The sequence below is a fragment of the Cebus imitator genome, unplaced genomic scaffold, assembly GCF_001604975.1.
Source record: "Cebus imitator isolate Cc_AM_T3 unplaced genomic scaffold, Cebus_imitator-1.0 Scaffold201, whole genome shotgun sequence".
NCBI classification, from domain to species: domain Eukaryota; kingdom Metazoa; phylum Chordata; class Mammalia; order Primates; family Cebidae; genus Cebus; species Cebus imitator.
Genome location: NW_016107516.1, coordinates 535685 through 552758, shown reverse-complemented (window position 1 = coordinate 552758; position 17074 = coordinate 535685). Strand labels below are relative to the sequence as shown.

Below are 17074 nucleotides of genomic sequence, written 5' to 3'. Positions count from 1 at the left end.
ATTTTTTATATGGTGCTTATTACCATTCTAAGCACTCAAGTAGGCACAAAATTGAAATCAGAAATATGTATCTGTTTACCTTAATTTCTTAGATGTAACAATTATCTTAGAGTGGATAATCTGGAGTAGATCATGGGTGTGTGAAAGTCCTTTCGGAGGAGTTAGAGGGCAGGGGTGAACTTTATTTTCCTTCTCTTTCCTCTTTCTTTCTGCCCCCACCCCCAGGGACTTTCTCCCTTCTAGCTCTTTCTTACCCACATAAGGTTGTTATGTCTTATGCAGAAGAAGGATTTTCCAGGCGAGCAGTTCTTCGTGGTATTTGTGATAAAGCCTGAAGATTATGCCTGTGGAGGATCTTTCTTCATCCAGGGTAAGAGCTAGTGAGGAACAGTTGGCTACTTCAAAACACCTGAAGGAAGGGAGTGAAAGGGAAACTGAAAGCTCCTCCCTGGTTCCCACTAAGCAAGGGTTAATTCTATCAGCAGTGACTGAGAAAGGCATCTGAGAGATACTTGAGAAAAATAACAAAAGATAGAAAGTAACAGATCTAAAGGTATTATTGATACTACAAAATGTCTTTTCATACCTATCATCTTTTTCAAGCATTGTATTCCCTCAGATCATGGAATATATGTTTGCTCGGTTAGCCCTTTACTCAACAAGTATTTACTACCATGAAGTAATGATCTTACACAGCGGATCAAGGTCCATTCCTTAAGATAGGGTGGCAGCCAGTAATAATGGAGCTACTTACATTCACCAGTAGTCATTATTTGTACAATGATGTACAAGAAAAATTCAGCATTCTCCATCCCAGTTGCTAAAATTATACCTTGCAAAATAGTAAGAAAGCCAACCGCAACAACTTATCCCAATGATAAGGGGTTATGTGAGCTTTTAGGCATAGTACAGATAGTTATGATTAACTACCCAGTAGCTACTTTAAGGGTAGAATAGGCTGATGACTGAAAACATAGACCACCAGCCAGTGATTAGCCACATGTGACCAACACAAAATGTGTTTACGGTTGAGTGTGACATCATTTCCTTGGTATTAATGTTTAGGTGAAATTTCTCCTAGTGTGTTCTTTAACGTCTTGATTATGTGGCTCCAAAATTTTGCCAATGTCAAATGTTCCTTAGTAATCTACAAGCCCTTTGATGACTATATAAGAGGGAAATATTTGCACTGGCTAGAAACAAACCAAAGGAAGAGGTAGCTTCTATTTTCTTCAAATGTCTGTGGATGCTAGGGGAAAGGTCCACCCCTCTTCATTGGAGAAGGGAGGCTGCAATCTTATTTGCATCTGTTAGTGCTACCAAAATGGACCCAAGCAAAGGCCAAACTGAGAGTCTAATAATAGTCTCCCTAACCAAAAGGGATTTTAGATGGTTTGAAGGTTTAGGGGTTAGAGATTCCTCCAGTTCTTGCTAAAATAAGATTCAGCAACTAGAGTTAATTCTGGACATTTTTTGAGCAACTGTTCAGACAAGAGACCAAAAAAATCATTATCTGATTCATTGTTCTTGTTTTTTGTTTGTTTGTTTGTTTAACCAGAAAAGGAGAACCAGACCTGGAATCTACAGCGAACAAAGAACCTTAAAGTGACCATTGTTCCTTCCATTAAAGGTCAGTGTTGGCTCCAGAATGAAGAGGAGAGATTCCTGTGTCAGAAAATCAGTCATATAATTTGATATTACTGTCATCCTTCCTGAGAGAATTGTCATGAGAAAACTAAAGTATATTTACCTTAGAAATGGAAAAGCATTTTGTTAAATCCCTCCCAAAAAGAAAGGGAGCTCAATCATAGAGTTGTAGACAGGCAGTCCCTTCGCAGCTTCTACTGGGAAGTAATCACTGTGAAAGGTCCTCACTGTGGATAATGTCTGGGGATCTCCAGTAGCAGTTTTGCTGTGAACGGAAATTTCTTAGGAGTTAAGAGTCAGTATGATGGAGGCAGGCCCTTTAAGCTGTCCTGTCTCAGACATAGTCTTCTTTTCCGCCAAAGACAACCTGACCAAAGTTGTTTCTCTCCCTTCAGAGTCTGTGTATGTGAAATCCAGTCTTTTCAGTGTCTTCATCTTCCTGTCTTTCTACTTGGGATGCCTGCTTGTTGTATTTGTTCATTACCTGAGGTAGGTCAAACATTTCTAGAAATGTTAATCCTCTATGCCTGTCTCTGTATAATGCTTGAAGCACAGACTTACAGCCATATTGACTGGCTTCAAATCCCCTTAGCCACTAGCGGTATGACCTTGGACACCTTGCGACCTTGGAGACGTTGTTCAACTCTCTGTTCTTTGATTTCCTCATCTGTAAAGTGAGATAATAATTTACCCCACAGAATGTATACAGTGTTTATATCAATAATACACATATAATAGGTGCTGGTAGAGTGTCAGTTATTTTCATAGTTAATTAAAACTCAACAAAAAGGCAATTTGTATACCTGAAAATACTCACTGTAGAGGGTCAGTTTTTCCTGACATGGAGACTTAGAAGCAACTTTAAACATTCTATCAAAAAGTAAATGTAATGCTTAAAATAAATCTTGAGGTGCAACAAAAAGCAGGAGTAATGTTCTTTGATGTAACATTACCAAGTGCTTTCCTGCTGTCATAGCATCAGTTTTCCAGTAAAATGTCCCCTGTGGGGGAAGGGGGATAATTGTGCTAATTTAACCAAGGAAATGTCCTTTCCCAAGAGTTTGGAGCCTCTAATGGCACAAGGCTTTCTTTGCCTCTCTCAGCGGGGTTGAACCTTAAGAATTCCATTCTTTGTGGCACTCTCTGTGAAACCACTACAAAAAAATGGCAGGAGATTTACAGTAAACAAATGTTCTTTCTCTTCTTGAACATGTAAAGAAAACAAAGCCAGCATTGAGTTTTGAGACTGTTTGCAAAATGAACTCCATCCATGGCTATCTCAGTGATACAATTACTTTTCTTAAGAATATGGGTCCATCTCTGACAAAAAATCACTCCCTCGATGACCTGTATGAAACTTTTGAGTTCAGATATTGCCTTCAAAAACAGTAGATGACTGCTGGCCAAATCTAGGACCAATTTGAACAAAAAAAATTATTAAGAATAATGAATTATAGACCATTGGAAAAAATAGTAATGTATGAGTCTCTGTTGATAAAGGAAGGAAGGGCCTAAACACCTGTGGATACAAATTCAGCGATTCAACAAATTTATGAAAACAGGTACCCATCAGGGCAAGGAGCCATTAGCAGATACTGGTAATAGAAGGGAGAAAGAACTCTTGCCTACAGCAAAATGCCAAAAGCTGGCTGGTAAATTTGGAGGATTGCTGGAGTTGGAAAATGATCATTTTGCAAACATCATGTTTAAGACTAGATTTGCTTAAGAATCATTGATGAATGCCAAATCTAGGGTGCAGAAATCTGATGAGGATGAAGATGAGTGTATGGCCTTCAAATGTATCCTCACAGATTGTTTAGTAGTTATAAGTGGAAAAAATAGTAGCTTTACAGTGAGAAATCAAACATATTGACTAGGTGATCAAAATTATTATCACTAAGGAGAAGATGGACACTGTGTGCCTCCAGATGGACACTCTGAGAAGGACATGATGACCCTTTGGCAGCATTCCAGAAATGCATATTTGGAATCTAATCATGGGGGAAAATTAGACAATGCCCAATGATAAACATTCTATTAAAGAAAACTTATGAAACTATTCCAGGTTGAAGGAGACTAAAGATATGTTACAATGGAAGACAATACTTGATCTCAGATAGGATCTTACATTACACTAGCAGAAAAATATACAGTAAAAAACATTATTGAGTCAATTGACAAAATTGGAATACAGATAGTAGATTAGCTAAGAATATCACACCAATGTTAAATTTGCTAAATTTGATAACTGTATTGTGGTTACGTAAGAGAATATTTTTTGAAATATTTAGGAATAAGAGTTCAGGTCTTGGTTGTATGCAAGTTACTTTCAAATGGTCCAGGAAAAAAAATGTGTGTGTATATATGTGTGTATCTTGTTACATATATATCATATATACATACAAAAATTAACTCAAAGTGGATCAAAGGCCTAAATATAAAACCCAAAACTGTAAAACTCTTAGAAGAAAATATTCGTATAAATCCTTGGATTAGACTGGTTTCTTAAACATCAGAAGCACAAATTAAACAATTTTAAAATAGATAAATTGGGCTTTATAAAAATGAAAGCTTTTGTGTTTTAAATAACAGTATGAAGAAAATGAATATACAACCTACAAAATGGGAAGAAAATATTTGCTCTCTCTATATGTATACATATAAATATATATATATAGAGAGAGAGAGTCTAGTATCCATACTATATGAAGAATTCTTACAACTCAATGATAAAAAGACAACCCCATTTTTAAATGGACAAAGGATTTAAACATAGAGTTATCTCATGTTTAATAATTCCACCCCTAGGCATATACCCAATTTAATTGAAAACATACGTCCACACAAAAATTTGTATACAAATGTTCATAACAGTGTTATTCATGATAGCCAAAATGTGAAAACAACCAAAATATCCATTAAGTGCAGGCATATCAATGGAATGTGGTATATCCATACAATAGAATATTATTCAGCCATAAAAAGACTGAAGTACTGATATATACTGTAGCATGGATAAATCTTGAAAACGTTATGCTAAGTGAAAGAAGCTAGACACAAAAGTTTGCATGTAATATGATTGATTTTTAATGAAATGTTCAAAATAGGCAAATTGATAGAGACAGAAAGTAGATTAGTGTTTTCCAGGGGATGGGGAATAGGGATTTGGGATTTCTTCTCTTATTTGTTCTTCACAGTCACATTGCCAGACATTGAGTCCAAACTGCCCAATCCAGAATACTCATCCTTCCCTTTGATTCTTGTATTCATTATCTATTACCACAACAATGCTACATTAAAAAAAAAAAAAAAAAAACACTTCAGTGGCACACAGCAATACATGTTTAGGTTTGCTCACAAATCTATGGGTCAGCTGGATGGTTCTGTAATCTGGGCTGGGCTCAGAGATCCCAGGTGGGGGTGATCATAGAGGGTGGTCCACTGGCAGATCAAGTAGGAGCTAGCTGGGCTGGCCTCAGCACTTGCCTGTCTTCCTGAAGCAGGCTAGCCCAGGCTTATTTGTTTCCAAGAGAGACAGCAGAAGAGTGCAAGGCCTTCTGGAGATGCAGGTTCAGAATTAGCATGTCACTTCCCCTCATTCAGCTGGCCAAGATAAGTCATGAGGATAGTCTAGATTCAAGAAATGAAGATGTAGACTCTACGTTTTGGTCGAAGGAGCTGGAAACAAAGTGAGGTACAGCCATTTTGCAATCAATCTACCATAGTCCTCATTTACTAGTTTTTCCTTTGTTCACCTGATACCACCTGCCTAATCCTAGCTTTGTAAATCATTCAACTACTCTAATGAAAAATCTTGTCAATTCACCAAAATCTAGTGCAAATGTGGGTAAAGCCTGTGAATACAAACACATAATCTAAACATATCATCTTCTGTGAGTCCACACAATTGCTTTCCAATCGATTGTTAATTAAAATTGTTAAAAAGGAACTTCACCACAGCCTCATTTGCCAGCTATAATGGTCAAGCCAAATCATAACTCTTCTGGGGATGATGAAAATATGCTAGAATTCGATAGTGGTGGGAGCTATACAACTTTGTGAATGTATTTTCTTGGTGTGAAAGTAATTGTGGTTTTGCCATTATTTTTGAAGGCAAAAACCGCAACTACTTTTGCACTAATCTAGTATTAAAACTCACTAAATTATACACTGTAAACGGTGAATTTTATGGTATGTGAATTACATCTGAAAACTGATGAAAGAAGAAATGATGTATATGCCTGAGAATAAAATTGCTGGGATATGTGGTAACTCTGTTTAACTTTTTGAGAAACTGACAAAGTTTTCCAAAGTGACTGCACCCTTTTACATTCCCACCAGCAATGTATCAGAGTTCCAATTTCTCCATATCCAAAGACGCGTTTTTAAGAGATCCTATCAGACAAACCCGCAACAAAATCTATAGGGAACAAAAATGTAAAATGCTGAGGTTTTTGCTGTCTTAGTAGTATGTATATGTGCTTGTTTGCAGGTTTCAGAGAAAATCCATTGATGGAAGCTTTGGGTCCAATGATGGTAAGAGCAACGCTTGGTTTCAATTCAAAATGGTGTCTCATAGTGTGACAACATTCCATTTCGTGCTTCTTTTACCTTTCTGCCTTTTGCAATTTACAAACCCTCCCTTGATTCTTATCCCACAGACTAGTCTAACCTGCAATCTTTCTGTGGAAAACAGAGCTAGTGAAAACCACTTCTATAGTTCAAGGGGTCCCAAGCCCTAGGCCATAGACTACTGGCACCTGGTACTGGTCCATGGCCTGTTAGGAACTGGGCTGCACAGCAGGGGGAGATGAGTGGCAGGTGAGGGAGCATTGGCACCTGAGTTCCGCCTCCTGTCAGATCAGTGGCAGCATTAGAACTGTGAATGTCAAGGATCTGGGTTGTGTGCTCCTTATGAGAGTCTAATGCCATATCCCATCCCCACCCCCGTCTGTGGAAAAATTGTCTTTCATGAAACCAGCCCCTCGTTCCAAAAATATTGAAGACTGCTGCTGTAGTTGATAATTATTGACATGTGGAGCTCACACTAAAAACCTTTACTAGGAGTGTCCCTTATCATCACAGATCATTGGTCAGCCATTCGTCTTTTTTTAAAGTTTCACCTTTTCTAGGACAGAATTGTTCATACCTGTCCAATCGCAAAGCTGATATGTGAACAACAGTAAGAATGTATTGTATTGACTCTAATACAGAGTTTACTTTTCCCAAACTGAGATAGAGGCTTTTTTAAGTGTCTAGAAAACTGAAATATTTGACACTAGCAAGTATAATAAAAGTATAATAACTTGGGGGAATCCAGAGTAATTGAATATCCAGCGATTGTAATATATTCTTTCCTCCACTCTGAGAGTTTGTACAAAGGAATTCAATGACCTGATCTTTTTAACAAACTTAAAAATGTAAATGTCCTCATTTTTGAAAAACCTAAACTCAGTGCTCATAAGTTATTTGGCATAGAGCAAGAATTTGGTTAAAAAGGAATATGAAGTGGAACTTGGGTTTCAAGTCATATATCACAGCTATTTAGATGTGTGTTTTCCACACTTAAATGAGGCCATAGAATCTTAGAAAGACTCAAACTCACTCCCTATCTCCCTCTACCAGGACTATTGCTCCCTTTGCTGGAGAGTTTGCTTTTTTTTTTTTTTTTTTTTAATGTTTTTTTCTCTAATGTCAGCATGCCTGTTTTTCCAGCCACCCAAGCGCCTTGTTTTATAAACATTCAGCTGTCAATATAAAAGACTGTAAAAGAACACCTGCTGTCATGGCTTTAAAATGCTAAATGCTCCTCTCCCTTTTAGTTGTCAAATGTTTAAATGAATTTGTCTGCTCTCTGGATCTCATCTTTTTGCCTACGTTGCAAAGTCATTTTATTACAATAATATTTATTAAAGAAATCTGCATTCAGAAGGGCCTGCTGAACATTGAAGTATAGTTAACAAAGCTGAGACTTGAGCCAGATCATTTTTGAGGTTCAGGAAGGCTCTGAAAATTAACTAAGAGCTGGAAGTACCCTTCTGATGGTAAGCGGAAACAAATGAGTGACCGAAAAGAGTAAAGATGCATCATTAAGATTCATGACTGCAAGTAACAACAGCAACAGCAAAATATATCTCAAACATGCTTAATCAAGAAAGAGACTCCTAGCTCTGGAAGTTGAGCTGAAAGATGGACTTCAGGATTGATGAGTCCAGTGGCTCTGGTCCATTTCCCTGCCATTCCCTTGGCTTCACTTTACTCCCAGGGCTGGCAGTGAGATGGGTCAAGGCTCACACCTTCACCTGACAACAGCAGAGGGATCCTTTTCAGAACCCTCAGCAGCTTCTTGTGTTTCATTGGCCTAGAGTGAATTATACACTTATTGTTAAACCAGTCTCTGCCAAGAACAGATTTACCTACATATCAGATAAACCTTTTAGAATTAAGGTGAGGTCTTCTTCTCTAAGACCAGAGTTTCTCAAACTCAATATTTTGGCATTATGGGCCAGAAAAATCCTTTGTTGTTAGGGGCTATTCCATACCTTATCGGATGTTTAAGAGCATCCTTCACCTCCACGCACTAGATTCTAGGAGTTGCCCATCCTCAGGGCAACTCAAAATGCCTTCAGGCTTGGTGCAGTGGCTCATGCCTGTAATCCCAGCATTTTGGGAGGCTGAGGTGGGAGGATTTTTGGGCCTAGGAGTTTGAGACCAGCCTGGGCAACGTAGTGAGACTTTGTCTCTATAAAAACAAAAAATTAACAAAATTAGGTGGGCGTGGTGGTGTGCACCTGTGCTCCAGCTACTTCAGAGGCTGATGTGGGAGGATGGCTTGAGCCGAGGATGCTGGGGCTGCAGTGAGCTGCGATCACACCACTGAACTCCAGCTTAGGTGTCAGAGCAAGACTCTGTCTCAAAAAAAAAATGCCTCCAGACATTGCCAAATGTCTTTTGGGGGACAAAGCTGTTTCTCCACCTCCCCTTGTTTGAGAACCACAGATCTAAACACATGAGGACACCTTAATAAGATGCCAGCTTAGGTAGGAAGTGGAGAATAGGAACGTTCACCACAAAGGAAGAAAATAAGGAACCTTTGTAATATAGACAGGACACAAGGAATGATAGCATCACCCCCAATGTCACCACCACTAGTGAGTCAAGACCTGGATGCTTAAACCAAGGGCAGAAGACAAACTCTGTCCAACGGAATAACCCATGATTTTTTTTAGGCATCTCAAACAGAGCATTGAGAAACCAACCAGGAGCAAGAGACAGAGGCATGAACCATATCTGGAAGCTAAGGAGAGACATGCAGGGAAGAAGCAAGGACACAGAAACGTCTTTCTCTCCCAAGATCAGGATCAGTGTGACCATGGGGCATGGGAATTTCAATGGAGCTCAGAGTTGCAGGAAGGGCCCTGGTGCTTATGTCTAGAGAAAATGCTAGAAGCAGCTTCTGAAAGGGGAAGAGGATCCCACTAGATTTAATATAATGTCTATCCACATCACTGTGGAGCTAGATATCTATGGAACTTAGCCTAATGTGTTCACCTTAGACGTGGCTGAAGTGGAAGAAATGGAGCCAGGTCCCTACATGTTGCCAAATTGATGGCGGCTCTGTTGGAGTCAGGAAGGGTGCACTCAGAAGATCTGTGGGCTACTCTGCGTTTGTGTTTCTTTGATATGACTGCAGTTATTTAATGAAGCTGTATGTGAAAAATCTCATTGTTGGCTCCAACTACACTAAAAAGCAAAAGAATGTGTTTCTTACTTGATGGGATGAAGAAGACGATTAGACCCTGGAGCCTGGATGAGATGGCAATGGTGTGGGCAAAGAGCTGCTCCAGGGACGTTGAAGGGACTTTTTTACTGAACTATGAATGACTGTCTAATCATCACTTAGTACCAGAGACAGGGCATCTGCGAGACTCTGAGGGGTACTAAGAAAGGCTCTGTGCTCTAAAATCATTTCTTTCACTGGCTCCATCAGAGAGAAACCCCACGTTTCACATCACTGTTAAAGAGCCTCTACAGAAATTCAGTTACCAACTGAGAAGAATAATGAAGCCACCCCAACAGGCCTCTGGGACCACTTGAGTTGCCACCAGGAACTGGGGTTACAGCAGAAGAGGAGGTTACTTTCTCAAGTGCAAGAGCCTGACAAGCCTAATCAGTTATAGATCTAGGAACCAAAAAGCCAACCCAGCCATTCCCTGGATAGAGCCATTACTGAACCAGCCTCTTTGCCAAGAGTAATGTCTGGTGGGGAAAAGACAAGGAGAGTGCTGAGTTTGGAGGACTCAAAAAACATAGGCCATTCAGTGGCAGGAAGTCTCAAATTCAAGCCCTAGATCTCTACTCTTCTTTTTCTAGTTTTCCTGTCCAGCTTTTCCTTCTAGAGGAATTTTACTTTTACATCTATCTGCAAAGATGAATGGTTTTCTTCATTTTTTCTTTGACTGTTGAAACAAAACATGACACTAAGTTGGGATAGGTAGGCAAATGGCATAAAAATTGAATTTCAGCTGGGTGCGGTGGCTCATACCTGTAATCCCAGCACTTTGGGAGGCCAAGGCAGGTGGATCACAAGGTCAGGAGATTGAGATTATCCTGGCCAACATGGTGAAATCCCAACTCTACTAAAATACAAAAAATTAGCCAGGTGTGGTGGCACGTGCCTGTAGTCCCAGCTACTCGGGAGGCTGAGGCACGGGAATCACTTGAACGAGGGAGGCCGATATTGCAGTGAGCCGAGATTGCGCCACTGTATTCCAGCCTGGTGACAGAGCGAGACTCCAGCTCAAGAAAAAATCATGGCAGCTAGTTTCCATCATTTCTGACTCCCTCTTCAGCTTCCACCCTCTTGAGTCTTCAGAAGCAGAATGAGACAAGGCAACTATAAATATGAACCCCCTGAAAGATGCAAACATGCTCAAAATGAAATGAAATTTTTCTCCTCACATAGGGCATTTAACATAAAAAGCAAGCATGAAAGCTTATCCTGTTCTATGTCAGTGAAGTAGACAGATGCACGGGCTAAGCTCAGAGAAACACATATCAAAACAAGTTTCCTCATTAAGATGAGCTCATTCACAATCGTATGTGTCTGCTATTTCCAGCCAGAACATCTTGGTCTGTCCCATAAACTGATATTTTGTGTTTAATTCTGCTTTCTATGTACTATACAGTTAAATATGGATATGGCTCGCCTTCCCAGACCATACTTGAAGTTTAGAAGGAAGTGCCTTGGTTTTTGCATTCTTAAATGGCTTTAGACATAAGCAAAATGAAAAGAATGCTGTTATCCCATGTTGGCCAATCTCATATTTAAATGGTGCATATAGAAGTCCGCAGAGAGAAAACATTTTTGCATGCTGGCAATTGCATTGCAACGAAAATCTTGGTGCTCTTGTCCATCACAGAAGGCATAGTGTCGCAGCTGCCTCAAAATGAACAGAGCCAGCAACAACATCAAAACCAGATCACTCTCAGTGATGAGCCAGAGCAGAAAACAGAAATCAGTGATTCATCAAAGTCTGAACAGACCTACACAGCTGGCTTTGTCTTTTTAATGAAGTTGTCACCTAACAAAACAGTGATTGCTTTTCTTTGTGCTTGCTTTGATTTTAGTTTTTGGTTTTTGTTTTGCTTTCGATTACACGCACACACACACAGAACATTGGCTCCCACGAACCATTTCGACCTCCTGCTGCAACTGAACTCTAGCGTTTTCCTACACACACTTCTACTTCCCATATCAGAGGGCTTCCAGTAACACCAAAATGTGCTATGTGCATGTCATATCAAAGCATCACGCTGTCATCTCAGTATATACAATTAAAAAATCATTTTTTTATAAAAAGAAAATAAGTTTTCACTGAGACCAATACAATGAGTCACTGTCCATCCACCATCTGACTGACTGGGCAAACTACTTGATGTCTCAGCATCTCCCTTTTATCATCTTTAAAATGGTGATGATAATATCAACAACCTCCTAGGATTGTTTAAATCCTAGTTAAAAGAGTAAATTCCTGGAAAGAGTTTACACGACTGTCCTACACAGTAAGTCTGCAACAAACATCAGTCGGTCGTAGTGCAGGTAGTACTGGCAGCAGCAATTGCAGCAGCTGCAGCAGTAAAGCTCTGTGCTGTCACTGTGGCCAAATCTGTTCTAAATCAAAAAGAGTCAGACAATCTGCACACAGCATCTTCATGTGGCACTGTTAGTGTGCTCAAAAGATTTGATCTCTCACACTTAAGAGCCTGAAGATAACCTGTTTCTTTGACTTGAAGTTGGATGAAAAGCATAGATGGCATTGATGACATGTTACGTACTTAAGTGTTAGCCCAAGAAAAGCCAGGGAACACCAAATTTCTCTAAAAATAAATTTATCAGGGGATCTCCAAGCCTAGTAACAGTGCCAGGGAGCATGCATTCTGAGGGCCACAGTCTGCATTTTGAAGGCCACGATCTGTGTGCTGAGGGCCCTGGGAATAGCTTAGGCTGCCAAGAATGCTGCATTAGCCAAAAGCCTTGCTGTCCAGCTGAGCCAACTCTTGGCTAAACCACCAAAGAAGAAAAGAAATTGGGCCTCCAAGGCCATTGCATTATTCTTTCATCAAAGATAACTGAAGGGTAAGTCCAAAACCTGGCTAAAGGTTTTGAACTTACACTTCAATTATTATTCCTCATGGGGGAAATTAATGGACACACAAACAAAATTTAAAACATGATAAAAACCTACAAAGTTGGCTTGCAAAACAGAATATTTTTATTGCCCACCAGTGGAAATGATGGCTGTGTCTCAGTAGAACCGAAACATAAATACTGAAATTTGGATTTCATATAATTTTTACCTGTCATGAAACATTATTCTCTTTGATTTTTTTCCCCAATCATTTAAAAGTATAAAAAACCCATCTTAGTTGACAGAAACAGGCGGCAGGCTAGATTCGGCATATGGGTCATAGTTTTGGTGACTCTTGTATTAGAGTAAAAAGAAAATCAAACTTAAAATACTGTGGCCTGATGATTCAGGCTACTTAGAATTGTGTTGTGTTGATTTGTTTTAGCAACTGGACATAAAGTGTTTGCCTCTTTACTCTTTTTAACAGACTCTGGAAATATGGTGGCATCTCATCCCATTGCTGCCAGCACACCTGAAGGGAGCAATTATGGGACAATAGGTATGTTCTACCAGGTCTGTTCATGAAAATGTTTCCTAATTCTCTAGAGAATATGACAGAAAGGCCTTCCAGACACTAACAATTGGGACAGTGGGCAAAGCAGTTATCTTATGAAATTGTCTTTTATTTGTAAGATGAGTTGCTTGGAAATCTGGAGGCTTCCTCCTAGCTCCAACTTTTTCTAGTTCTGTTGCTGCTTCTTGGCTCTGCTAGCCCCATTTGTGCAGAATTCCTTCAGTGGTTGTCATCTAATACTAAGGCCCCCTAGGGACTCTTTCATATCCTGCCTGGGTTTAGGGCATGAAAGATGTGTTCCAGGGAGCCTGACATCAAATGACCAGTTGTTTCATTCTCAGGTTTCAATGGAGTAAGGGGCGATCAGAAGACTGAGGCAGTGCTGCAGGTGAACACGGCTGTAGCCTACCAACCCTTCATTTTGGCTAACTTCATAATCAAACCTGCTCACTGCCACCCAGTCATTCACATAGCAAACCCCAGTGTTCCTTAAGTGGCCTGAAAACAATGGAATCCTAGACGTGTCCTGTTAGGGTAGAAGCACATTGAGCTGCCTGCCCTTCTATATTGCTTGTGGACCTATGAATGGTGCTCCTTAAAATGTCAGTGTAGAGGGACTGGGAATCCTGTATTCCTGCCCTATTATTCTGTGACTTCGAGAAGCATGTGGGCTCAGTGCAGGCTGCTTATTTTTAGTTCTGTAAGAACAGGATTTTTTAAAAAACCATCTGAACAGAAGAAATAAAGCGGAAGGTAAGCTCAGCTCATGTGCTCATCAAGCTGCACAAATCCCCATCTGCTCTGGGAAACATTCACGGGAACAGAAGGATTCTTCTTCCTGAGAATGTTGTTTTCATTATATAATCATAGATATGGCATGTGGGCGATTTCTGTATACAAATACTTTACCCATGAGAAAAGTATAGCTGTTAGCTATGTGTGGGTTCACACATATATGCAATAGATGCTATACATAGCTATGTGCATGCGTATTTTTATATATTTATATAAAATGTCTATATATTTATGTTCATATTTTAATATATGAAACATGAAATATAAGTACAATATTATTTTTGCATCCAAATAGTTAACAGAGAAGATGCCCTTAGATTCTAGTATGTGGCCAGTCCCGAAGATAGACAAGTTAAATATAAAAACAGGAGAAGAGTAAAAATAAAAGTCCATTGAGAAGGAGTGGAGAGAAAGAACACGTCTTGCAAATAAGGAGTTCATTTGGATCAACACAGTGTTTCCTAGAATGAGTCTGTGCTGTGCTTTTTGCAGAGAGGAATGGGCTCCGTAGGCACTCCATGGCTTTTGAAGGCAGACAAGTTGTCTCTGTTTCAGATGAGTCAAGCTCCAGTCCTGGAGGGCCGATGTCCTCCCCCGACGGTGGGCCACCGGGCCAGTCAGACACAGACAGCTCCGTGGAGGAGAGCGACTTCGACACCATGCCAGACGTTGAGAGTGATAAAAACATCATCCGGACCAAGGTACCCACTCTACCTCACCATACTCTTTGAGAGGGCAGAAAATTTGGCAGTAGAATAAACTTCAGCAATACTTCAGTTTCCTTTATTTTTTTTCCTTCAGGGAAAGTCAAATTTCCCAGAAGGCTTAAATCAAATGTACCTGCAGACTACCAGCCATACTCTGTTAATTCGCGCCTTTTTTCTCGAGGAAGAAAGTGAGCGCATTAAAGAGCACAGGGCATTAAAACACTCTCTAGGTCTGAAGTGGCTGACTGTGGACAATAAAGGATGAAGGATCCAACCAGATGGAAGAAAAGATTCATTTGAGGAGTGCACTGGGGAAAGCTCCCTGGTTCTGTGCATATCATCTTTCAGGAGGAAAGCTCATTTCTTTCTGGCATGTATTTATTATTTTGTGTCATATCCAATAAAAGATATGAAGGTGAAATGCACAGTTTCAGCCCTATACAATTCAAGAACCATACAGTGGGCAGCGCTGAAAGCTGGATAATCAATTCTTTTTTTTTTTTTTTTTTTTTTTTTTTAAAAGCTTTTTTTTTTTTTTTTTTTTTTTTTGCAATGGCACAATCTCGGCTCACTGCAACCTCCACCTCCCAGGTTCAAGCAATTCTCCTGCCTCAGCCTCCCTAGTAGCTGGGACTACAGGTGCGCATCACCACGCCCAGCTAATTTTTTGTATTTTTAGTAGAGACGGGGTTTCACCATGTTGGCCAGGATGGTCTCCATCTCCTGACCTCGTGATCTGTCCACCTTGGCCTCCCAAAGTGCTGGGATTACAGGCGTGAGCCACCGCACCCGTCCCAATTCTTGACATATAAGAAGCACTGAAGACTCTCAGTGGTTGCCCACATCAGCCAATCCTTAATATTCCAAGGAAAATACTAGGATTTTTATTAAGGTATCATGGGAAAAGCAAAATTAAAAGAGAATTCTTAAATAATTTTAATCAAGTAAATTTGGTTTACTTTATCAAATTTAGTAAATTGGAATAATTGTATCCCTTGAAGAATTTTAACAATTTTAAATTGAGATATTTGTTAAGTTTGCCTTTGTGTCTCACACATAAAGAGCTGGCACAGTTTTGCATTCTCTTTTTATTTGGCATTCCAGATGTTCCTTTACCTGTCCGATTTGTCCAGGAAGGACCGGAGAATTGTCAGCAAAAAATATAAAATTTATTTTTGGTAAGTAGATGACCATGGTTCCCTTTAGTAAACGTAAAGTTTTCTTTGTAAGAGCCACAAGCACTTAGGCACAGGTTTTAGTATTTAATGAGGTACAGGGGTAGGGGATGATGTTACCAGCTAATGATAAGTAGACCTGCGATGGCCACCCACCTGGACGCAGCCCTTCTCCCAGCCAAGAGGCTGAGCTGCCTTGCAAGGAATCTTCCCTCCCCTCGGAAACCCCCAAGCTGACTATTGCACTCTGTGACAGCTCCTCCCATTATTTTCTCTTGCAGGATGCCCTTTTACTTGCATACAGATCATAGAAGGAAATAAGGGACAATGGGGCCACATGGAATTTCATAGTGGAACCATCAGTTTGGAACTGGGTTGTCTAAGAAACACCACACCCCTTTCATGTGATCTGTCATTCATTACTTGCACACTGATGTTTAATCTAACAACAGCCTAAAGAGATAGGCCCTCAAAAATGAGTTGGTTAAACCAGAAGCAGGTATTACTTACACCGTTTTACAAATGGTTGTAAGAAAAGAAAGAAAAAAGAAACCCTAATATTTGTTGGGTACCAATCATTAACTGTTTTAAAAAATACATTTCAATTAGTATTTTCAGTTTTTGCCTCTGCAACCTAACTATAAGCATCCAAAGGAAGCTTTTCTTTACTTCTTTAATTCCCCTCTAGAAAAGATACTGTGTACCAAATGCCCCAGTGCAAGAGGGGAGAGGACGACTAGAGAAACGGGAACCATATATCTTCTGGTTACTTTTGCAAGTTAATTATGGACTTACTGGGTGAAGCATTCTTTAAAAAATATTAACTGAAGACTCTACTGTTCATTTGAAAATAACCATTTCTTGATTTTTCTGCCTTGATAGGAACATCATCACCATTGCTGTGTTTTACGCGCTACCTGTGACCCAGCTGGTCATTACCTACCAGACAGTAAGTGCTGCCCCAACCCCAGAATCCCAGCTTTCTTTCTGCAGGGAGAGTCTTCGCTGTGAGTGAGAGAGAGAGGAACAACTTAGGATCCATTCAGGAATTTCCCATTGGGGTTACCATTGGAGTTCACCATTGCTTCATCTTTTTTTTTTTTTAAGACAGAGTCTTGCACTGTAGCCCAGCCTGGAGTGCACTGGCACAATCTTGGCTCACTGTAACCTCTGCCTCCCAGGTCCTGGTTCAAGCAGTTCTCCTGCCTCAGCCTCCCGAGTAGCTGTGATTACAGGTGTGTGCCACCATGCCCAGCTAATTTTTATATTTTTAGTAAAGAAGGGGTTTCACCATGTTGGCCAGGCTGGTTGAACGTCTGACCTCGTGATCCACCCGCTTCAGCCTCCCAAAGTGCTGGGATTACAGGCGTGAACCACCTCACCTGGCCTTTTTTTTTTTTTTTTTTTAAGATGGACTCTCAGCCGGGCGCGGTGGCTCCCGCCTGTACTCCCCGCGCTGTGGGAGGCCGAGGCGGGTGGATCACGAGGTCCAGAGCTCGAGACCCTCCTGGCCAACATGGTGAAACCCCTTCTTTACTAAAAATA

At 40.2% G+C, this 17074-nt stretch overlaps 1 protein-coding gene across 7 annotated transcripts in view; it reads left to right on the top strand.

Moving 5' to 3' along the window:
• Positions 1-17074, top strand: part of SIDT1 (SID1 transmembrane family member 1) — an 86795-nt gene that overhangs the window by 46889 nt on the left and 22832 nt on the right. For 5 of the 7 annotated variants that reach the window (XM_037745440.1, XM_017547750.2, XM_017547749.2 and 2 more), the window contains 8 exons: positions 283-370; positions 1559-1630; positions 2043-2136; positions 6140-6183; positions 12766-12837; positions 14203-14348; positions 15459-15532; positions 16412-16478. In XM_037745440.1, the coding sequence (XP_037601368.1) occupies positions 283-370; positions 1559-1630; positions 2043-2136; positions 6140-6183; positions 12766-12837; positions 14203-14348; positions 15459-15532; positions 16412-16478 (657 nt within the window). Of the gene's footprint in view, positions 1-225; positions 371-1558; positions 1631-2042; positions 2137-6139; positions 6184-12765; positions 12838-14202; positions 14349-15458; positions 15533-16411; positions 16479-17074 lie in introns of all 7 variants that reach the window. The other 2 variants (XM_017547752.1, XM_037745443.1) reach the window with 1 other exon arrangement.